At 51.3% G+C, this 23257-nt stretch overlaps 2 protein-coding genes across 3 annotated transcripts; one reads left to right on the forward strand and one right to left on the reverse strand.

The window, feature by feature from the left end:
• The first annotated feature begins 440 nt into the window (after positions 1 to 440).
• Positions 441 to 13542, forward strand: LOC308572101 (monocarboxylate transporter 13-like). 2 transcript variants are annotated; one of them, XM_081167982.1, is made up of 4 exons: positions 441 to 895; positions 6670 to 6813; positions 7843 to 8616; positions 12377 to 13542. In XM_081167982.1, the coding sequence occupies exons 1-4, from the start codon at positions 691 to 693 to the stop codon at positions 12577 to 12579; spliced, it is 1326 nt and encodes a 441-aa protein (XP_081024108.1). In that variant the 5' UTR covers positions 441 to 690; the 3' UTR covers positions 12580 to 13542. The 2 variants fall into 2 exon arrangements, with proteins under 2 accessions (XP_081024108.1, XP_081024107.1); XM_081167981.1 differs by lacking the exon at positions 441 to 895 and adding an exon at positions 4246 to 5056 and having other exon boundaries at positions 12377 to 13539.
• A 41-nt stretch (positions 13543 to 13583) lies between these two features.
• SLC16A11 (solute carrier family 16 member 11) lies at positions 13584 to 19006 on the reverse strand. Its single transcript, XM_081167993.1, has 4 exons — positions 18790 to 19006; positions 17533 to 17676; positions 15745 to 16479; positions 13584 to 13797 (listed from the first exon to the last, which is right to left on the reverse strand). Exons 1-4 carry the CDS (start codon positions 18989 to 18991, stop codon positions 13589 to 13591), a joined length of 1290 nt encoding a protein of 429 aa, XP_081024119.1. The 5' UTR covers positions 18992 to 19006; the 3' UTR covers positions 13584 to 13588.
• Positions 19007 to 23257: the final 4251 nt, after the last annotated feature.

The following is a 23257-nucleotide window of genomic DNA, read 5'->3' on the forward strand; positions in this document are numbered from 1 at the left end:
CGTGGGACATACCAGGAGAGGCGTTCCCGTAGGTATGAGGGTCCTAGGCTGTATAGGGCTTTAAAGGTTAAAACCAGTACCTTAAACCTGATCCTGTACTCCACCGGGAGCCAGTGCAGCTGGTAAAGCACCGGGTGAATGTGATCTCGCAGCGAAGACCCTGTAAGGAGTCTCGCCATGGCATTCTGCACCCGCTGGAGTTTCTGGGTCAGTCTCAAGGGCAGCCCCACATAGAGCGAGTTACAATAATCCAGTCTGGAGGTGACCGTCGCGTGGATCACAGTGGCTAGGTCAGGGCGAGAGAGGTTCTGTTCTGTGTTGCCTTCCTGCCATTTCTGGTGTTCACAGGGACACACCTCCGCTCAGACTTTGGCCCCGGATTTTACGACAGGCCGTCAAAGGCGGGCAATCTTCGGGTGGTCGCCCCGTGACAAAGAGGGAACTTCCGCAACGTTGACATGCCTTGAAAGAGGCGGCACGGAGGGGTCGGGTTGTTTGATTGCGTTTTATAATATTTGTGCTAACCCCATAGGAAATTAGCCACTTTTGCGGGAAAAGTCTGACACTTGTGTATATATCGTCTGTTGCTCAGAATGCAGCCGCTTCTGGGGAAGAACCCACAAGGAGCAAAACATAGGGACGCTGCTCTGTGCTGGCGGTGACTTCACAGGGCTCCTGTATTGAAAAGGCATGAGCCCCCAGGTATATTCCGAGCCCCCAGATGGGGGCTGGGGCTGGGCGATCGCGCTGGCGTGTTTCATGCAGTCCGTCCTGGTCTTTGGGGTCACTCGCCTCTTAGGCATCTTCTTTGTGGAGTTCATGGCCTATTTCGACGAGCCGTCGAGCGCCACGTCCTGGATTTCGTCCGTCGCCTTGGCCACGATGATGGTCACCAGTGAGTACCCGACTCCGATCTGTTTCCAGGGGGGTTAAGATAAGATAAAACTTCATTCGCGTTAGCCAATGGCCATAGCGACAGTAAAACATTACAGTACAGTGGTACCTCAGGTTGCATACGCTTCAGGTTACAGACTCTGCTAACCCAGAAATATTACCTTGGGTTAAGAACTTTGCTTCAGGATGAGAACAGAAATCGTGCTCCGGTGGAGCAGTGGCAGCAGGAGGCCTCATTAGCTAAAGTGGTGCTTCAGGTTAAGAACTGCTGTTGCTGTTTAGTCGTTTAGTCGTGTCCGCCTCTTCATGACCCCCTGGACCATAGCACGCCAGGCACTCCAGTCTTCCACTGCCTCCCGCAGTTTGGTCAAACTCATGCTGGTAGCTTCGAGAACACTGTCCAACCATCTCGTCCTCCGTCGTCCCCTTATCCTTCTGCCCTCCATCTTTCCCAACATCAGGGTCTTTTCCAGGGAGTCTTCTCTTCTCATGAAGTGGCCAAAGTATTGGAGCCTCAGCTTCAGGATCTGTCCTTCCAGTGAGCACTCAGGGCTGATTTCCTTCAGAATGGAGAGGTTGGATCTTCTTGCAGTCCATGGGACTCTCAAGAGTCTCCTCCAGCACCAGAATTCAAAAGCATCCATTCTTCGGCCATCAGCCTTCTTTATGGTCCAGCTCTCACTTCCACACATCACTACTGGGAAAACCACAGCTTTAACCATAGGTTAAGAACAGTTTCAGGTTAAGAACGGACCTCCGGAACGAATTAAGTACTTAACCCGAGGTACCACTGTACACGCAGAAAAGGAAATTTGATATAAGAGCACAATTTAAAGCCCTGAATCAGCAGCCCTTATTCTGATTGCCCCTGCTATGAACCTAGCAACCTTTGCCGTTATCTGCTCATTTTGATCTGATAGAAGAAAGGACATTGTGGCAGCGGTTGAGCGCCCTGGGATGGTTAGTACGAGTGGGGTGGTGATCTCGTTCCTCAGGTTTTTTTTAAAGGGAGTGCAAGACAGGAGGATGTGTGCCGCTGTTTCGGTGCTGCCATCTCCACAGGGGCAAAGGCGTTTCTCAGGCAGGATCTTTTTGTCAGCATCACCCTTGAGCCAGTGCCACCAACTGGACTCATCCACTTCAGCCCCGACTGGGCTAGGCGAGCTGAGTAGCACTTCCAGAGACCACCTTCTGCACAGGAACAGGTCAAAGTGCTGTGGACTCACAGCTTAGAGTTGTGAGCACCGGATTCACTCCCACTAGAAGACAGTCGTCGCACAGCAGAGTATAGCAGAGTCTAGCAGAGCATATAAACAACTCGGAGAGCAGCTCTGTAGAATATCTTCTTTAATTCTATCTACAACTATAATACAAACTATATACAGAGCTAAATAGGTCTAAGCATAAATGAATGCTGCACTGCACTGAGTGTCTGCAGCTGCTCTTAGCAGCAACCTTATCTCTACACACGATCTCTAACACTCAGTCTCTCTCTCTCTCCCCGACACTGACTGACTGACTCTTTGATGTGGTGCTGGAGCAGAATAAGTAGAGAGCAGAACGCTGCCCCTCCTCTCTGGAGAATCAGCAGAGAACATCAGCAGATTCTTGGATATGGGAGGGGTGAAATCTCCTCGCTTTTGGAATCGACCCTCAAGTGCCACAGATGGCAAAACATCCGGTCTTGCAAGTGTAAAAGCATGTCTGTATTTTGGGATAATAAGTTTGTGCAGAGGATTGCAGAGGGCCAAAGGATTGAAATGGAGAGGTGGAAAATGAACATACCGAGGACAGAATTTATAGTGGCCCAGTTGTTCTGATGCTCAATATCTTTTAGACGTTGACCATTTAGACTGTTTGCTTTAGTAGGACCCATAGTGAGTAGGTGGGGATAGGCCACAAGAGTGAAGTTTTTGATAGACGGTTTTAAGCCAGGCACTTTTATGGGAGTCTTGAAGCACTAGGGATAGTAAACCAGGGATGTTTCCAGGATCCAAGAGCCAATAGCCTGATTTCCAAATGCAGTTGTAAACCTAGCCTTGCTCACTCATTTAAGCGGGTCAAATCCTGATACGATAGCCTGTTTAATTTCCCACCTGTCTTTTAGCAGCTGCTAGGTCCTAGACTTCGTCAAACTCTGTAAAAAGTCTGAGAGCAAGCTAGTCACTGCTCAGGGACAAATTCAGCATCCTTTTTTGGAAGCAAAGAAATCAGTGCAAAAAGAAAAAGGCACTATTTGTTTTTAAAACAACAGTGGACAAGCAAAGTCGTTTTACGCAATTCACTCTTATTCTTCAAATTACTCCTTCACTGCTGTAGTATTATTTCTTCCTCCAAGAATTTTTCGAAAACAAAACACACGATTTTAATAAAATGGGTCGAAGCAGAGAGCTCTGAATAAATGCTCATTTGCTTCGTGTGCAACTGGACTCGGTTTCTGCAAAAGCAATAGCAAAAAAACTTCGTCTAGGGCTAGGCAACTGCCAGTAAAATAACCCTTTTTACACTTCTGTTAATGGCAGCCAGAATTTGCTTGTTCATCCACAGTCCAACTGCACTCCTCTTTTCCCCACACCCCTTTTACTTATTTTCTTGGGTTGAATTGCTACTGAACGCAATGGCTTGGAGGCAGCAGCTTCTGAGTACAGTGGTACCTCGGGTTACATACGCTTCAGGTTACATACGCTTCAGGTTACAGATTCCGCTAACCCAGAAATAGTGCTTCAGGTTAAGAACTTTGCTTCAGGATGAGAACAGAAATTGTGCTCCGGCGGAGAAAGTGGTACTTCAGGTTAAGAACAGTTTCAGGTTAAGTACGGACCTCCGGAACGAATTACCGTATTTTTCGCCCCATAGGACGCACCGGCCCATAGGACGCACCTAGTTTTTTTGGGGGGGGGGAAATAAAGGGGGGGAAATTATTTCCTCCCCAGGTGCGGGGCTGGGGTGGGGGAAGCCCAAGCTTCCCCTGACCCCAGCCCCCAGAACAGGCTGCTATCCGCAAGCCGTGGGAGAGCTGCGTGACTTTGCGCAGCTCTGCCATGGCTAGTGAAGAGCTGTGCGAAGCCGGGGGCGTGCTGAGCTCAGCACGCCCCAAGCTTCTGGGTGCAGGCAAGCTCTCCGCTAGCCGTGGGAGAGCTGTGTGACTTCGCGCAGCTCTCCCACGGCTTGCAGATAGCTTCCTGAAGCCTGGAGAGCGAGAGGGGTCAGTGCGCACCGACCCCCCTCGCTCTCCAGGCTTCAGCGAAAGCCTGCATTCGCCCCATAGGATGCACACACATTTCCCCTTCATTTTTGGAGGGGAAAAAGTGTGTCCTATAGGGCGAGAAATACGGTAAGTACTTAACCTGAGGTACCACTGTACCAGTTTGCTGGAAGCTGCAGGTCGGGTAGAGCAGGACTCTTGCGTTCTTCATGGGACCTGATCCAACAGGCTGCTCTTGTGGCGCATTGCAGATTCTTCGCACGGCTGCGGGTTGGGATAGATGACCCCTAGGGGTCTCTTCCAACTCTCCAATTCCCTGATCTGTTCTCCTGTGCTTCCCAGCAGCTGGTATTCAGACCGCAGGTGCGCAGTGACACACCTCCGCGCAGACTTTGGCCCCGGGGTTTACGACGGGCAACCTTTCGAACGCGGGTCACATCAAGCGCAAGCGATGTTCAGGGGTTCAGCAGTGGCAGAGAGGGCACTTTCTCGACGCTGACGTGGTTTGGAAGAGGAGGAGAGGGGACTTGGTGGTTTAGCTGTCTTTTAAAAAAGAAAAGAAAAAGAAAGCTTTCTGCTGAACCTATAGGAAAGTCGCCACTTTGGGGGCTGGAGGGAGAAGTCGCCTATATATGCTCCATTACTCAGAATGCAGCCGCTTCTGGGGCAGAGTCCACAAAGCGCAAAACAGCCGCATAGGGAAGCTGCTCTGTGCTGGCAGTGAATTCATGGGGCTCCTCTACTGAAACGACATGAGCCCACGGGTATATTCTGAGCCCCCAGATGGGGGCTGGGGCTGGGCGATCACGCTGGCGTGTTTCATGCAGTCCGCCTTGGTCTTTGGGGTCACGCGGCCTTTCGGCATCTTCTTTGTGGAGTTCATGGCCTATTTCGACGAGCCGTCGAGCGCCACGTCCTGGATTTCGTCCATCACCGTGGCCACGTCGAAATTCACCAGTGAGTACCCGTTTCCGACGACCGAGTGACTGGTTTCTAAACGCAATTGTGAGCTTAGTCGGTTTCTGCACGTGCTATAGAGGGACGTCGGATGCGGGTGGTGCTGTGGGTTAAACCACAGAGCCTAGGGCTTGCCGATCACAAGGTCGGCGGTTCGAATCCCCGTGATGGGGTGAGCTCCCGTTGCTCGGTCCCTGCTCCTGCCAACCTAGCAGTTCAAAAGCACATCAAAGTGCAAGTAGATAAATAGGTACCACTCCGGCGGGAAGGTAAACGGCGTTTCCATGCGCTGCTCTGGTTCAGAACACCAGCTCCCTCGGCCAGTAAAGCGAGATGAGCGCCGCAACCCCAGAGTCGGCCACGACTGGACCTAATGGTCAGGGGTCCCTTTACCTTTACAGAGGGAAGTGGTGGTAACGATGATTGTTATTTATTAAATTTGTATACCCGCAGGTCTCGGGGTGGTTTGCAACGTAAAATCACAATATAAAAAGTGAGGGGCAGGTGGGGCCCAGCCACCTGGGAAGGGAGCCCACCTTAGAGAAGGAAAACTCTGATCCTCAACCTCCACTGCCTTGTCAGAAATCTTCAGGAGACGAAAAGGCTCTGGAGGAAACCCTTCACAAATCTGGAGCGGAGTCCCTAAGGCGGTTGGATGGTGCCTTGTACGCCTCCTTCTCGCAACTCCCGCAGCCACTAAAACACAGTGGTACCTCGGTTCTGCAAACATCTCCGCTGACAAACGTTTCGGAACTCGACTGCCGTAAAACCAGAAGTAACTGCTCCAGTTTTCGAACGTGCCTTGGAAGTCAAACAGCTTCCGCTGAGTGCATACGTTATTTTTCTCAACTGAATTGGCAGACCGCCTATTGCGCCTCAGTTTTCGAACGTTTTGGAACTCGAACGTTCTTCCGGAACAGAATACGTTTGAAAACCGAGCTACCACTGTATTTGAGGGGGTCTGCCCCACCCCCAGTTGATGGACAGTGCCTTTCAAATGGTGTTCATGAGTCTTGTGATCGATTGTGCAAGGCAGGCCTTACCTGGGCCCCCCAATAATATTTTATCCAAGTGGGCACCCTTGAATAGGGAACTAGCATTAATTCTTATTTTCATTCCTATCCACACCTTTTACCTAGACTGGGACTTGAGGCAGCTTACTTGATTAAAGCAAAAGAGATAAAATGCAGAAGACTCAAAGTCATTAGCAGAGCCCAAGCAATATAAAGACAGGTGTATACAGATAGCAAAAAAAAAGAAAAGAAAAAAGGATGGCCTTATTTAAAAGCCCTTACTTTAAGGAAACAGTCCGTTCCCCAAAGGCCGGTAGCTATAAAAGCATCTTCACCTGTTTGGCAGAAGGACAAGAAGTGGGGAGCTGGTCTGGCTTCTCTAAGCAGGGAGTTCCAAAGTTGCCTGGGAGGAGCCACCACCGAGAAGGCCCTGTCCCATGTCCCCACCGTGCAGGCCTGGGAGGGTGGCAGGACTGAGAGAAGCACCTCCCCCAGAGATCTCAGATCCTGGGCAGATCCATAGGGGAGAATGAGATCCTTTGGGTAGCCTCAGCCGTGAGGGTCCAGATCAGCCCCTCTGTTTATCTTCTATATTTTCAGGTCCGTTGGCAGGGGCACTGGCCACTCAGTACGGAGAGCGTCCCGTGGCCATGGCAGGGGGGCTCCTTTCGGGCCTCGGCTATTTCCTCGCCTCCTTCGCCACCAACCTGGCACAGCTCTATATATTTATTGGCGTGTTCACAGGTAAGGAATGTCTGGAGTCAAGCCAGAGTCTCTTTCTTACTGGGAGGGGGCTTTTACGCCTTCCTCCGCAGTAAAGACCCCCAGCCACAGGCCAGAAAGGTTCAATATTTGAATATGCTTGCCACATTATACACACACAGAGAGAGAACTACATGCCCTAGGTTCTCCCTTGCTCCCTCTAAATCCCTATAAATCAATATTGTCATTGATATAAAATGTCTTTTACAAATGGATAACACGCATGCAGGTTATCCCAGAGTTGGGAGGGACCTCCGAAGCTCATCTAGTCCAACTCTCTGCAATGCAGGAATCGTTTGCCAGTGTGGGACTCGAACCCAGAACCCTGAGATTCATAGTCTCGTGCTTCGCCAACAGAGCTATCCCAGCTTACAGAGCTATTTATACATAATTTCATATCTGTATTTGTTATGATATACTGTCGTACCTTGGTTCTTGAACTTTATTATTATTATTATTAATTATTATTATTTATACCGCGCCCATCTGGCTGGGCTTCCCCAGCCACTCTGGGCGGCTTCCAACCAAATATTAAAATACAGTAGTACATCAAACATTAAAAGCTTCCCTAAACAGGGCTGCCTTCAGATATCTTCTGAAAATCTGGTAGTTGTTGTCCTCTTTGACATCTGGTGGGAGGGCGTTCCACAGGGCGGGCACCACCACTGAGAAGGCCCTCTGCCTGGTTCCCTGTAATTTGGCTTCTCGCAGGGAGGGAACTGCCAGGAGGCCCTCGGAGCTGGACCTCAGTGTCCGGGCAGAACGATGGGGGTGGAGACGCTCCTTCAGGTCTACTGGGCCTTCGAGGCCGTTTAGGGCTTTCAAGGTCAGCTCCAACACTTCGAATTGTGCTCGGAAACGTACACCGGACGTTCGGCTTCCGGAAAACGTTCAGAAACCGGGACGACCGCTTCCGGTTTCTGGTTGTCCGGGAGGCGAAACGTTTGCGTTGAAAGGCGCTTGGCTCCTTTCGCTGTGCTGACACCCTTTTTCCCTGTCTTCCCCACTCAGGAATTGGCGGCACCTTTGCCCTCTGGCCCTCACTGGCCTTGCTGTCGCGCTACTTCGAGCGCCGGCGCCCCCTGGCCACCTCCCTGGCCCTCTCGGGCGCCGGCGTGGCCTCCCTGGCCCTCTCGCCCCTCTTCCAGTTCCTGGTGGACCTCTACGGCTGGCGCGGGGCTCTCCTGCTGGTATCCGGGATGGTCTTCCACCTGCTGCCATGTGGAGCCCTGCTTCGCCCCCTCGTCTTGCCCGAGGACGATGCCCTGGCAGCGCCCCCGGAGCAGGCGGTGAGCTGGCGCCACCGGCTCTCGTCTCTCTTCGGACTCTCTCTGCTCCGCCACCGAGGCTTCATGACCTACACCTTCTGCGGGGTGCTGAACGCGGCCGGGTTCTTCGTCCCCCTGGTCCACCTCGTGCCCCACGCCCGGGAGCTGGACTTCGACGAGTACCAGGCGGCCTTCCTCGCCTCCGCCGTGGGTGTGGCCGACATCGGGGGCCGCGTCGCCTGTACCTGGCTAGTCACCTGCGGCCCTCTCCGCCTCTGCCACCACCTCACCCTGTGGAGCTTCCTGACAGGGGTTTCCGTCCTGGCCCTGCCCCTGGGGCGCAGCTATGGGGCCGTGCTCGCCATCAGCGCCTGCTACGGGTTCCTGGCCGGCGCTGTTCTCCCCCTCAGGGTCTCCACCCTGGTGGAAATCGTGGGTCCTGCACGGATCATGGGGGCCATCGGGCTCATCAACCTGATGGAAAGCTTTGGGGCGCTGTCTGGGCCCCCCCTCTCAGGTAAGGAGGGCACGGTGCAGGCCGGAGCCTGGTAGTCAGCCGGTCAGTCTCCAAGCATCCTGATTTTCCAGGGACAGTCCCGGATTGGCAGAAACTGTCCCGGTTTCATCATCATCATCGTCATCATTTTTAATTTGTATCCCGCCTTTCTATCTTACAATACTCAAGACGGTTTACAAGCTGAAGAAACAAAACATGTACAGTGGTGCCTCGCAAGACGAAATTAATTCGTTCCGCAAGTTTTTTCTTCTTGCGAGTTTTTCGTCTTGCGAAGCACGGTTTCCCATAGGAATGCTTGAAAATCAATCAATGCGTTCCTATGGAGACCGTCCGGGGACAGAGGGGAAGCACCGCGCACCTTCCCCTCTGTCCCCGGACCTGTTTAAAGCAAGGGGCGGCGGGGAGAAGATTGCTTCTCCCCGTTGCCTGCCCCACAATCTCCGGGGACAGAGGGGAAGGCGCGCACGCTTTCCCCTCTGTCCCCGGACCTGTTTTAAAGCAAGGGAAGGGGCAGCGGGGAGAATCGCTTCTCCCCGTTGCCGCCCCTTGGTTCAAAAGGGGTCGGGGAGAGAGGGGAAGACGCGCTGCGCTTCCCCGCTATCCCCGGAGCTTGCGGGGCAAGCTTCGTTTTGCGAAGCAAGCCCATAGGGAAATGCGTCTTGCAAAGCGGCTAAGAAAATGAAAAACTCCTTCGTCTAGCGAGTTTTTCATATTCCGAGGCGTTCGTCTTGCGGGGTACCACTGTACATCTTATAACAATCTAATGCAATACAAAAATGTGATAATAAAACAGAACTTTAAAATAGGCAGCCTACATCAAAATGGGGACCCGGGTGGCGCTGTGGGTTAAACCACAGAGCCTAGGACTTGCTGATCGGAAGGTCGGCGGTTCGAATCCCCGCGACGGGGTGAGCTCCCATTGCTCGGTCCTGGCTCCTGCCAACCTAGCAGTTCAAAAGCACATCAAAGTGCAAGTAGATAAATAGGTACCACTCCAGTGGGAAGGTAAACGGCATTTCCGTGCGCTGCTCTGGTTCGCCAGAAGCGGCTTAGTCCTGCTGGCCACATGACCCGGAAGCTGTACGCCGGCTCCCTCGGCCAGTAAAGCGAGATGAGCGCCGCAACCCCAGAGTCGGCCACAACTGGACCGAATGGTCAGGGGTCCCTTTACCTACATCAAAATAGCAACATTCAACCATCAATTAGAATAGTGTAACATAATAATAATATATTATTATGTTATACTATTAATAAAAGTTAAACAGAAATCCACTCCACAGTTACAATAATAGCTAAATTATAATCAATAAAACAACGGCAAGCCACAGTACATAAAAAAATACAATACACATTGAGAAGCAGAGGGTAGAGGAAGGCAGGTGGCAGGAGGCCTGATGGAGTGTCTCCCCTCACAGTTCTTCCTTTAGGAACAGCTTCCTTATGAGGAGACCCAGGGCCAGAGGGTGGGACAAGGCAGGTGGAAGGAGTTTCTGATCTGATCCTGGAATGCCTCGCTTTCCCTTAGTTGCGTCGCGCCCCTGTTTTCATTGGAGAAATGTTGGAGGGCAGTGCTTTATTTCTTTAAAAAAATGTTGAGGGGTACTCTCCTTTTCCTACATACCATATTTTTCGGTGTATAACACACACACCCCCGTGTTTAAGATGCCCCCTATTTTGAGGGACTGCAAATTAAGTAAATGGGAAATTGCCCCCATATATAAGACTACCCTCCTTTTTTAACATTACTAAAGGGTAAAGGGACCCCTGACCATGTTTTATTGATTATTGTTTAGATATTATTGTAACTGTGGAGTGGATTTCTGTTTAACTTTTATTAATAGTATAACATAATAATATATTATTATTATGTTATACTATTTTAATTGATGTTGAATGTTGCTATTTTGATGTAGGTAAAGGTAAAGGGACCCCTGACCATCAGGTCCAGTCGTGGCCGACTCTGGGGTTGCGGTGCTCATCTCGCTTTATTGGCCGAGGGAGCCGGCGTACAGCTTCCGGGTCATGTGGCCAGCAGGACTAAGCCGCTTCTGGCGAACCAGAGCAGCGCACGGAAACGCCGTTTACCTTCCCGCCGGAGTGGTACCTATTTATCTACTTGCACTTTGACGTGCTTTTGAACTGCTAGGTTGGCAGGAGCTGGGACAGAGCAACGGGAGCTCACCCCGTCATGGGGATTCGAACTGCCGACCTTCTGATCAGCAAGTCCTAGGATCTGTGGTTTAACCCACAGCGCCACCCGCATCCCCTTTTAATATTATTTTTTAGTAAAAAAATAACCCTAGTCTTGTACATGGAAAAGTACCGAATATTGAAATACTGTCCCTTAATGAGGCCAAACTTAGATTCACAAAATGTTTAGGGGTATGCGTACCAATGCGTTCCCCCCCCCCCCCAGAAAAAAGCACTGTTGGCGGGTATGGTAGATGTCCCTATTTTGATAGGAGTGTCTGGAATTATGCAATCCCACAGCGAAGAAGGTAAGTAACTATACAACCTTCAGAAGACATCTGAAGGCAGCCCTGGATAGGGAAGTTTTTTAATGTTTAAAGTTTTATTATGTTTTTATACATGTTGGAAGCCACCTAGAGTCACTGGCATGTTGTTGTTGTTGTTGTGAAGGACATCCCTATTTTCACCAGAAAAAATGTCAGTGGGTACAACCTGCAGCCATCTCTCATACCCAAGGCTGGATTAAGACCTTTAGAGGTGCTAAGCACTTAAAAGATTTCAATGCCCCCCACATATCTAATTCAAAATATAAACCACAAAAAACTGTAAAATAAAATGTTACTTTTCAAAACGAAACGAAACCTGCAGTAAGATGGAAAATAATGTTTATATTTGTATAGTTCCACTTCATTCATATTTGAAACATTTCTTCCAACTTTTTATGATTGCGAAGCCTTTGATCGGATCCTCAGAACTAATCTTAATGTTTCCCCTGAGACCACACCCACCTGTCCGTCGGGTGCTGTCACCCCAATAGGCAAGTGACGTAAGCAAATTGAGACGAGGGGTGTTGTAGAGATTTATAAAGCTGTGCTGGGAGTGGGAGGCAGAGAAAAAACTGCTTTATTGCCCTTTAGCATACTGTCAACTCAGCTGTAGTCATTTAAATGAACAACTTAGATTTCTCTCCCTCTCTCTCAAAATACATCGCCTCCATTTTTGCCCGAGACTGGCGGGCTTATCCCATAGCTGTCAACGTTTTCCTTTTTTTTAAGGGAAATCCCCTTATTCCGAATAGGATTCCTCGCAAGAAAAGCGAAAAGTTGACAGCTATGGCTTATCCCCCAGCTTATCTTCTCCACTGAACGCACTAGCCACAAAATTCAGGACAGATGAAATAAAGGACTTATTTGTGCCGCGCAGTTAAACTGCGGAACTACCTGCCACAAGAGGCAGTGACGTCTACCAAACTAGATGGCTTTAAAAGAGGATTGGGTGAATTCATGGAGGAGGAGGAGCAGTCTATCGATGGCTTCCGACCTCTCCCTTCACAATTGGAGGCCATCAATGATAATAATAATAATAATTTATTATTTATACCCCGCCCATCTGGCTGAGTTTCCCCAGCCACTCTGGGTGGCTCCCAATCAAGTGTTAAAAACAGTACAGCGTTAAATATGAAAAACGATCCAGCGGACCTGATCCAGCGGACTTTTACTATGCTCTTATTATGTACACCCCCAAGATGACTCTTATTCCACTCACGACTTGAACCTTTCCTCTGTTCCAGGTTGGATCCGGGACGTGAGCGGAAGTTACAAGGCCTCTTTCCTGGCAGGGGGCTCCTTCCTCGTCGCTGGAAGCCTGGGACTTTTGCTCCTGCCCGGCTATTTCTCCCTCCATACCCCCAGCCCCCCAAAGCAGAACCAGGAAGGGAGCAAGCCGGAAGATCCCTGGAACCCAAGCCAGCAAAATGGAGTTTGCCTAGCCTGACGGAGATCAACCCCAGACTGTTTCGTTTTGGGAAAAGGACCAGTCTCTCCATTGGCCTGGGACATGTCATATTCCTGATATTTGGGGGCAGGAAGGCAGTAGGGTGGAGGGGGAGCAGGCTGTTTTTTTACCCTCTGTCTTGCAAGCCCCACACACCCCCAGCTTGGAAGGGACAGGAGCAAAATATACGTCAGTTTGGTCCAATTTAGGTACCAGAGCCAACTCTCAATACATCACTTCTGGCAAATGAGACATCCTAGCTGCTTAATGGGCCATGAAAATTTGTGTCCCGGGCTTTTGAAACCCCTGTGCTATCTGAAACCAAAGCAGCACATTAGTTGTCAGATGTGAAATATATTAGCCTTGCTTTCAGTTCTCCTACTCTACTATATTGGACTACAAAACCCATCAGCCTCTGCCAGCACGACTGTGCATGATTTATGGCTGAACACCTGAAGCGCGCCAATTTGGGTAGAAAACTGCTGTTAGACCGGGCAGCTCTCAAATTCTTTTTTGCGCCTCCCTCGACAATTGCTCGGCGACTTAGAAGAGCATTTAATAAGCTTTATCGTGTGTGTTTTTAAATCACGGCGCATACTTAACTCATATTTAATAAAAAAGATATATATATATATATTCTTCTGCAGTGCAGGCATGGTCGATAAAAGCAACCTCTTTGTATGCAAGTTATTGATCCCTTGAAATGAAATTTTAAGGGAGGAATTATTCGGCAGACACAGTCTTGTGAAAATGGCAGGCATATCCAGCCTTCGAACTCCAGCCTTGATAAAATAATAATAATAATAATCACCTGCATGGGCAAAAGAGATATTCTCAAATCCTCTGAAACCTTTCCAGTTTGTGGATTAGTGTCTGAGAAACAGCCTCTGTCCCAGATTTAAGATATGCGACAACTTTTTGGCCTCTGCGGTGAAAAACAGGCGCTCACGGCTGAAGTTCGGTTGTTGTGTCAATGCTTGAGAAGGGAAGACGTGTTTCTTTTCTTTCTTCATACCTGAGAACATTTGCTTGTGAGGGGAGAAGGCAGCAGAGAGGGGAGCGAGCCATGGATTCCCCGGGTCCTGGGGTCGCCATCGTCCTTGCAGCAGCCGGGGCAGAAAGAGGGGAGGGCAGCGAAGACCCCGCTGGCGCAGAGGACGAAGGACCCTCCGACCAGGAACGAGGCAGTGAAGTCTCCCGTCAGGTCTCTCAGGAAACCTGGAGAAGAAGAGGAAGACAGTAGGAGGCTGCCAGATCTTGCTTTCGCCAGAACTCAGAGAACTTTGGGCAGGAGGCCTGGACTCGTGGCTAATGGCAAAACAAAGCCTCCATGTTCAAGAGCAGTGTACCTTGACGCCTGGCAGGACCAGATTTAGGTGTGATGGGGCCCTCTGCTACTGAAGGTAATGGGGCCCTCTATACATCCAGCTGTCCTTTGTCAACAACAAATTGTCGCTGTTTTTTGTGTTGAATATATGCTATATGGTCATTTATGGACCTAATAGGTATCTAATGCCGTTTGCACGTAAGAAAAGTTTATTTTTCCTTTACATTTTTTGGGGGGCCCCAAGAGAGTGGGGCCCTAAGCTATACCTTGTTTAGCTTATAGTGGCACCTGGCACATTCAAGTAAGGAGGAAACATGAGGCACGAAATTTGCATGGTGTATGCATAACTGCCTCGGTCCAGTATACCTGAAGAAGCGTCTCCACCCCCATCGTTCTGCCCGGACACTGAGGTCCAGCTCCGAGGGCCTTCTGGCGGGTCCCTCATTGTGAGAAGTGAGGTTACAGGGAACCAGGCAGAGGGCCTTCTTGGTGGTGGCGCCCGCCCTGTGGAACCCACCCTCCCATCCGATGTCAAGGAAATAAACAACTATCTGACTTTTAGAAGACATCTAAAGTTTTTAATGTCTGGTGTTTTATTGTGTTTTTAATATTCAGTTGGAAGACACCCAGAGTGGCTGGGGAAACCCAGCCAGAATGGCAGAGTATAAAAATTATTATTATTATTATTATTATTATTATTATTATTATTAAAATGCATGGCTGCAAATTTAGTAACAATGGCAATAATTTAAACAGGGGTAATGCATCTCAGCTGCCCAGAATTCTCTCCTTGTCTGGATGGAGGGCAGAGTGGTTGGGTGGGAACGTGTGTGAGGTCACTGGCTGCACATGGGCCAGTCATGGCCTCCTGGTCCTAGCCTACCTCCCAGGGTTGTTGTGGTGATCCAACGAGGAAGGGGAGAATCATTCCCATGCCACCTTGAGCACCTTGCAGGAAAAGGAGGGATAGGAATGCAGTGCTCCCTCCTTCGCACATTTGAAAAGCTAAGCAGGTGCCAGTGGGGTTTCAGATTGGATGGGGGATGTGTGTGTTGAGATCCCTGCATTGCAGGGGGTTGGACTGGATGTCCCCCGGGGTCCCTTCAAACTCTATGATTCTGTGACTATTTATATGCAGCCCATCTGGCTGGGCCGCCTCTGGGCAGCTTCCAGCCAAATATCAAAACACAACAAAACATCGAGCTTTAAAAACTTCCCTACAGAGTTCTAGATTCAGGTAGGTAGCCATGCTGGTCTGACACAGTAGAAATATATATATATAAAATTTAAAAAACTGTCCAGTAGCACCTTAGGTAAAGGGTAAAGGGACCCCTGACCATTAGGTCCAGTCGTGTCTGACTCTGGGGTTGCGGCGCTCATCTCGCTTTACTGGCCGAGGGAGCCGGCGTACAGCTTCCGGGTCATGTGGCCAGCAAGACTAAGCCGCTTCTGGCGAACCAGAGCAGCGCACGGAAACGCCGTTTACCTTCCCGCCAGAGTGGTACCTATTGATCTACTTGCACTTTGACGTGCTTTTGAACTGCTAGGTTGGCAGGATCAGGGACTGAGCAACGGGAGCTCACCCCGTTGCGGGGATTCAAACCGCCGACCTTCTGATCAGCAAGCCTTAGGCTCTGTGGTTTAACCCACAGCGCCACCCGCGTCCCTCTAAGTAGCACCTTAGAGACCAACTAATTTTGTTCTTGGTATGAGCTTTCATATATAATTCTGATTATAGATGTTGTGATCTTTTCTATGAACCCCCCGAGACCTCCTGTTGTAATCATCATCATCATCATCATCATCATCATCATCATCATAATCGGGGTGTCCCTTACCAGAGAGAGGTGGGCCCAGCAGCCCCCCGACACTCATGGCCATCAGACACAGCCCCGTGGCGTTGACCACGCGTGCCACGCCGACGATCTCAGGCAAGACCCCGAAGGCCACCGTGGCAAAACTGCCCGCGCTTGTGCCGTAGAGCAGGGCCAGTCCAAGGGCATCTGCGAAGGACGAGGCGAGCGGGAAGAGGAGGAGGCTGCAGGCGGTCAGTGCACTGCAGAGGACGAGGAGACGGGCCGGGGACAGGAGGCGCCGGTCAGCCAGGCCGCCGGCCAGCAGCCGGGCCAGAGCGTCCGAGAGGGAGGCCGCGGACACGACAGCGGCGGCTTCGTAGGGGCCGAGGCCCATGGCTCGGCCGTAGGGCTCCAGGTGGACGTAAGGCGTGAAGTAGCCAGCGGCCAGTAGGGCAGCGCCGAGGGAGAAGACTGCAAAGCCCCTCTCGGCGAACAGGCCCAGGTTGAAGCTCGGTCCCGAGTGCGAGAGGTCGCCCCGCAGGCTCAGCGGGCGCAGGAGGGCCCCGCAGACCAAGAGGTGGAGGCCGAGGGCAGAGGTGGTGAGCAGAGCCCCTCGCCACGCCAGGGAGTCAGCCAGGAGCCTCAGCAGCGGGGAGAAGGCGAAGGAGGACAGTCCGTTGCCCGTCAGTGCCAGGCCCATCGCCAGGGATCGCCGAGACGAGAAATAGCGCGAGAGGGTGCCCATGATGGGGGCGAAGGCCAGCGCCCAGCCGAAACCTGCGAGGGGAGAGAGGCTTTGGGTGGGCGAAGGAAACAGCAGGCAAAACAGCAGGCAGCCGTGTTGTTGCCAACAATAAATCCCTCTTTATTCAAAGATCTGCTCAGGACTGCCAGGCCTAATGAGCACAGCAGCTGTGGTCCTGCCCCTATGAGGCAGTTGTGGGGGCTGAAGGTCCCTGTCTCCCCACAGCCATCTCAGTCCCCTCCTCTCCAGGTTTTCCCCAAGCATTCGGAGACTGCGCCTGCCTGCAGCCAACCTATCCTCCGCCCTTTTCATGCCTCCTCTGGTTCCTGGGGAGACCAAGGGAGAGAGGAGCAGGTGGCAGCAGGAGAGGGAGACATTATTATCATAATTACTAAAGTCACGGACGACTCTGGGGTTGCGGTGCTCATCTCGCTTTACTGACTGAGGGAGCCGGCGTACAGCTTCTGGGTCATGTGGCCAGCATGACTAAGCCGCTTCTGGCGAACCAGAGCAGTGCACGGAAACACCGTTTACCTTCCCGCCGGAGTGGTACCTATTTATCTACTTGCACTTTGACGTGCTTTTGAACTGCTAGGTTGGCAGGAGCAGGGACCGAGCACTGGGAGCTCACCCTGTCGCGGGGATTCGAACCGCTGACCTTCTGATCGGCAAGTCCTAGGCTCTGTGGTTTAACCCACAGCGCCACCCGTGTCCCACATCATAACTACTACTACTTTAATAATAATTATTTTATTATTTATACCCCATCCAGCTGGGTCTCCCCAGCCACCCTGGGCGACTTCCAACAGAGAACTAAAAACAGAATAAAACTTCAAACATTAAAAAGTTCCCTAAACACTACACTTATGTTTTGCCTCCTCCTTCATGCAGTGCGTAGTTAGACTGCGGAACTCCCTGCCACAGGAGGCGGAGGTGGCTGCCAGCTCGGGTGGCATCAGCAGAGGATCGGACAAGTTCGTGGGAGATAAGGCTCTGCTCTGCCTCCGCAGTCGGAAGCAGCGATCCTTCTGAACTCCACTTCCTGGGAGGAGCAGCAGGGGAAGGTGGACACCATGCTCACTCACCTGTCAGAAAGCCCAGGGTGAGATACAGCTGGAGTAAGCTGGTGCTGAAGGAAGCCCAGAAGACGCCCAGAGAGGAGAGGAGGCCGCCCAGCATGACCACCGGACGAGCTCCGAACCGCATGCTAGCAGCTGTACCAACGGGACCTGGGTGGGAAACGGGTGGCAGATGGTTGCAAAGGGTTAGGGCAGCCTCTTGGGTATTTATTTTTGGACTACAAGTCCCATCATCCTGAGTCAGCTTAACCAATATTTGTAGATGATGGGAGTTGTAGTCCGACAACTTTCGGGGAGCCAAGGATGAAGAATGTTGCCTTTTGGCAATCTGGTGCCCTCCAGATATTTTTTTGGACTACAACTCCCATCATCCTGAGTCAGTGTGACCGATTTTTGTGGATGATGGGAGTTGTAGTCCGACAACTTTCGGGGAGCCAAGAATGAAGAATGTTGCCTTTTGGCAATCTGGTGCCCTCAAGAAATTTTTTGGGACAACAACTCCCATCATCCTGAGTCAGCGTGACCGATTTTCATGGATGATGGGAGTTGTAGTCCAACAACTTCTGGGGAGCCAAGGACGCAGAACACTGGCTTTTGGCAATCTGATTAGTTCACTGACATCTTCTAGAGATTCCCCCCCCCCCAACCTCACGGTTACGGGTTAGTTTGTTTGGTTTTATGTTAAACTGAAGGATTGAACCAAGGCAAGGATTGAACCCGTGGCGTTCTGCATGCAAATCAAACCCTGCCAAACCCTTCCCAGATTTGCTCTCAACCTCCGCCCCCTTTAATTTCATTATATTTAGAATATAATTAAAACATGACAGTGTAGGGATGTGAGATTAACAAGAAATGAGGAGCGCTGGGAGATTTTGTCCATTAGAAATAAGCTCTCATAGCACCCTAGAGTTGGGACCCCACGAGTCATCTAGCCCACCCCTTGCAATGCAGAAATCTCAGATAAATGTGTTGCCTTCGCTCTGGAGACAGACCAGCTGATTCACTCAAAAATAAAGAGAAACGGGTGCCCTTTTTGTCTGGACAGACTTTTTACGGCTTAATTATTTGCCATTTCGCCTATTTGAACGCTGCACAGTTTTTCAGTATTTTGAGTTGCGTTCCAATATGGTTAAAAGGTTTGTTGCTTGAAAAGTATATTATTCTTCAAGCGGCCGCAACATCGCCGATACAAAAACTGGGATCCGGAGCAAAGGCGTCAACAGGCATGGCCTTCTGGGTGGTGGCCCCATCTGGAAAACTTACTAGCCAGCTGCTGGGTTGCCAAGGCGATGGCCGTCACCCAGGAGACCTGAGCAGCGCTGGCGTCGAAAGCTTCCACCAGTTCTTCAAAGAGGATACCCAGAGATCTCAAAACCCCGTAAGTGAGGGAGTTGGCCAGAAATCCCGAGAGGACGATCAGCCAACCCCAGCCCCCATCCGGAGGGTTTTCCAGAGGCAGCGACATCTCTCAGGGTCAGATTCCTAGAAGAGTCGAAGGAGAGAAGAGAAAAACACGGCCATAACCCACTGCTCTTTATAACTTCCACAAGACAAGGCTGCACATGTTCAGTGGGAACGTTGTGGCAGAGAGCAGCCGCCATTTCTGGTGCTCCTCTGACCCAGAAGTGCGTCAGAAATAGCTTGTGTGCATGCGCAAGCGTTATCTGTGCATGCACAAGCGTTATCTGTGCATGCGCAAGCTTATTTGCACACACGCACAAGCGTTATTTGTGCATGTGCAAGTGTTATTTGTGCATGCGCAAGCGTTATTTGTGCATGCACAAGTAATAATAATAATAATAATAATAATTTATTATTTGTACCCCGCCCATCTGGCTGGGTTTCCCCAGCCACTCTGGGCGGCTTCCATAGAAACAAAAAATACAGTAAAATATCACAGATTAAAAGCTTCCCTGAACAGGGCTGCCTTAAGATGTCTTCTAAATGTCGGGTAGTTATTCATCGCTTTGACATCTGATGGGAGGGCGTTCCACAGGGCGGGCGCCACCACCGAAAAGGCCCTCTGCCTGGTTCCCTGTAGCTTTGCTTCTCGCAATGAGGGAACCGCCAGAAGGCCCTCGGCGCTGGACCTCAGCGTCCGGGCAGAACGATGGGGGTGGAGACGCTCCTTCAGGTCTACTGGGCCTTTGAGGCCGTTTAGGGCTTTAAAGGTCAGCACCAACACTTTGAATTGTGCTCGGAAACGTACTGGGAGCCAATGTAGGTCTTTCAAGACCGGTGTTATGTGGTCTCGGCGGCCGCCCCCAGTCACCAGTCTAGCTGCCGCATTCTGGATTAATTGTAGTTTCCGGGTCACCTTCAAAGGTAGCCCCACGTAGAGCGCATTGCAGTAGTCCAAGTGGGAGAGAACTAGAGCATGCACCACTCTGGCGAGACAGTCCGCAGGCAGGGAGGGTCTCATCCTGCGCACCAGATGGAGCTGGTAGACAGCTGCCCTGGATACAGAATTGACCTGAATTGACCAAGTGTTATTTCTGGTGCACATCCGGGTCGGAGGAGGCCCGTGCTCATGCGCACAAGCTATTTCCGGTGCTCCTCCATCCCAGAAGTGCACCGGAAATGTGTGCGCACACGTATGGGCACGCGCTCCCCCGCCCTCCGGCCCGCCGAGTGATAGGCGCTGGAGACACTGGCCCAAGGCGCGGTAAGTTTGCTGACCCCTGATTTATAGCAGTCGAGGCCGTCTTAACCATAGGTGCCAGGGGTGCGGGGCACCCGGGCACTGGGCTCTCAGGGGTGCCAGGCTGAGATTCCAGGGCCCGAGAGTTGGAGTCCAGGGAAGAGCCCGCCCATCGGTTTGAGCGCCACAGCGGGTTATTTTACTGCGGCGGCTCTGTGCCATGAGTTTGGGGGTGACTGAGCCAGGAGGCACTGAGGCGGACAACTGGATCTGCCCTCCTGCGCGCTTGGGATTGGTGTAGGGCCCAGCACACGCTGCTTACACCACGAGGCGCCCGGCTTCGCTTAGTTGCTGGTTTGCTGCTCTGGGCTCCTTATGTTTCCTGTTTTCCTGAGCAGAGATAAGCGTGGTGTCAGCTCCCTAAAAATGTTAACAACTTTGGGGTTCCTCGGACACTGAGGCCCTCGGAGCTGGACCTCCGTGTCTGACCTGAACGACGGGGGTGGAGACATTCCTTCAGGTCTACTGGGCCTTTGAGGCTGTTTAGGGCTTTCAAGGTCAGCACCAACACTTTTAATTGTCCCCTGAAACGTACTGGGAGCCAATGTAGGTCTTTCAAGACTGGTGTTATGTTGTCTCGGCGGCCGCTCCCAGTCCCCAGTCTAGCTGCCACATTCTGGATTAGTTCTGGGTCACCTTCAAAGGTCACCCCACATAGAGCGCATGGCAGTAGTCCAAGCAGGAGATGACCAGAGCATGCACCACCCTGGTGATACAGTCAACGGGCAGGGAGGGTCTCATCTTGCATACCAGATGGAGCTGGCAGACAGCTGCCCTGGACACAGAATTGACGTGCGCCTCCATGGACAGCAGTGAGTCCAGAATGACTCCCAGGCTGCGCACCTGGTCCTTCAGGGGCACAGTTGCCCCGTTCAGGACCAGGGAGTCCCCCACACCCGCCCGCCCCCCTGTCCCCTCAAAACAGTACAATGGTGCCCCGCAAGACGAATGCCTCGCAAGACGGAAAATTCACTAGACGAAAGAGTTTTCCGTTTTGGAGGTGCTCCGCAAAACAAATCTCCTATGGGCTTGCTTCGCAAGACGAAAATGTCTTGCGAGTTCCTGCGGGGGTTTTTTCCTCCCCCCCTTTTCTAAGCCGCTAAACCGCTTATCCGCTAAGCCGATAAGCCGCTAAAAGCCGCTAAAAGCGCTAATCCGCTAATCCGTCAATGGGCTTGCTTCGCAAGACGGAAAAACCGCTAGACGAAGAGACTCACAGAACGGATTATTTTCGTCTTGCGAGGCACCACTGTACTTCTGTCTTGTCAGGATTCAACCTCAATCCGTTAGCCGCCATTCATCCTCCAACCGCCTCCAGACACTCGCACAGGACCTTCACTGGTTCCGATTTGAAAGAGAGGTAGAGCTGGGTATCATCCGCATATTGATGGACACCCAGCCCAAACCCCCTGATGATCTCTCCCAGCGGCTGCATGTAGATGTTAAAAAGCATGGGGGAGAGGACGGAACCCTGAGACTCATCTTGGCCAGCAGCAACGCATCAGGAGCTGGGTGCGCCCCCTGCTGGAAGGAGCTGGCGAGGCAGGGAGTCTGCCCCCCCCCAAAAAAACGCCCACCTGGTTAAACTCTCCAAACCAGCGTTTCCCACGGCGCAGGTGGGTCGCGCAGGCTTCGCACGGGAGCCCCATAAAGTCCCCTGTGATCAAGCGGCGTGCGTGCATTCGCGTGAGCAAAATCTCGGATAGGGGGCTTTGAAAGTACTATAAATATTTCACCAAATGGCACATTAAATAGGGACGCTTCGCTCGGCTGCTCCGAGTAATGGGCACAAAACAAGCAAACTTGCAGTTCGAAGGCACGAAATCGGTGGCTGCCAAGAAAACGGAGAGGTCCAGAATTCATGGGGCAATAAATTGATGGGTCAGCATATCAAAGGATATCCATAGAGCAAAAAACCTGGGAAACATAGTTCTGTATGCACCCAACGTGGCCACAATTCTCCTATATAGCAGGTGTTCTCAAAGTAAGGGGGGTGGGCTCAGGAGAGGCAAATGACTACCAGGCTTTGAAAAGTTGGCATCATTGAACCACGTTCATCCCTTTTGTGGAATTAATGGAAATAAATAGTTTTAACGGGACCTGGAATAAATGCGCAATTCATTGTTTAGGTTTGGGATTTTGCTGTGCCGTTCTCTTCCTTGAGAGGGTCGTGCAAACTGATAGTCCGAATAGCGCTTTTTACAGGGGAGGGGGCGGTGGAAAGGAATTTATGGCACCAAGTTGCGGGGGGCGCGCGCAAAAAGTGTGGGACCCTCTGCGGTATAGTATTATGGCGACTCCCCAATCAAAACCTGCATTTGTCAAAATCAACACACACACACCCCATGGTCTAAAGCCAAATACTCCCCCCCAAAAAAAAAGCTGCTCACTGATTATACAAGGCAGTGCTTAAATCTTTAATCCGGAGACTCAAGGGGCAGTTTCGAACTGGTTGGTTCAGGTGTATTGTAACCCAACTCTCCTGGGAAACCTCCTTTTTGTGTGTGTGTGTGGGGGGGGTGATTTGTGACGGCTGAGAAGAGAGAAGCCTTCTGGGCTGCATAAACTGGGGGGGGGGGAATCTCAGGACAGGGAAATGAGCAAGGGAGAGAATATAAAGTCTGGTAGGGGTCGCCAGGACGCAGAAGAGGGAGAGCCCACGAGGGGTTTTGCAAGCAAGAAGGGGATGGGTGGGATGCAAACCCCCCCCCCCATTTTAACAGGGACCGAATAACATAAAATGGAAACTTTTGAAGACCCCCCCTCCCTCAAACTGGTGGGATTTTTGTGGGGCGTATTCTGCAGTGCGTCATATCGGTTCAATAACAGCGCATTAGAGATGGATTCATACTGGTCGGTCCACACATAATTATTGGGCTTGGGGGGGGGTCACTCTTATCCTATAAGCGCAGCAAAAGTGGGACACCGCCCCCACCCCCTTCCCGGAACATCTGCGGTGTGAAAAGTTGCAGGATACTCGCAGGAAGACCTGCACCGATTGGAAATGAAGTTGTTTCCGCGCTGAAAGTT

The sequence above is a fragment of the Podarcis bocagei genome (assembly GCF_964188305.1).
Source record: "Podarcis bocagei genome assembly, chromosome: 13".
Lineage (NCBI taxonomy): Eukaryota > Metazoa > Chordata > Lepidosauria > Squamata > Lacertidae > Podarcis > Podarcis bocagei.

Excerpts from the sequence above, each read along its gene's own strand:
- LOC308572101 (XM_081167982.1), top strand. The coding sequence starts at position 691 with ATGAGCCCCCAGGTATATTCCGAGCCCCCAGATGGGGGCTGGGGCTGG. Across the intron at positions 6,814-7,842 it reads ATTTATTGGCGTGTTCACAG|GAATTGGCGGCACCTTTGCC; the intron begins GTAAGGAATGTC and ends TTCCCCACTCAG. Across the intron at positions 8,617-12,376 it reads GTCTGGGCCCCCCCTCTCAG|GTTGGATCCGGGACGTGAGC; the intron begins GTAAGGAGGGCA and ends CCTCTGTTCCAG.
- SLC16A11 (XM_081167993.1), bottom strand. The coding sequence starts at position 18,991 with ATGTCGCTGCCTCTGGAAAACCCTCCGGATGGGGGCTGGGGTTGGCTG. Across the intron at positions 17,677-18,789 it reads GGCAACCCAGCAGCTGGCTA|GTCCCGTTGGTACAGCTGCT; the intron begins GTAAGTTTTCCA and ends TTTCCCACCCAG. Across the intron at positions 13,798-15,744 it reads GCTGGGCCCACCTCTCTCTG|GTTTCCTGAGAGACCTGACG; the intron begins GTAAGGGACACC and ends CTTCTTCTCCAG.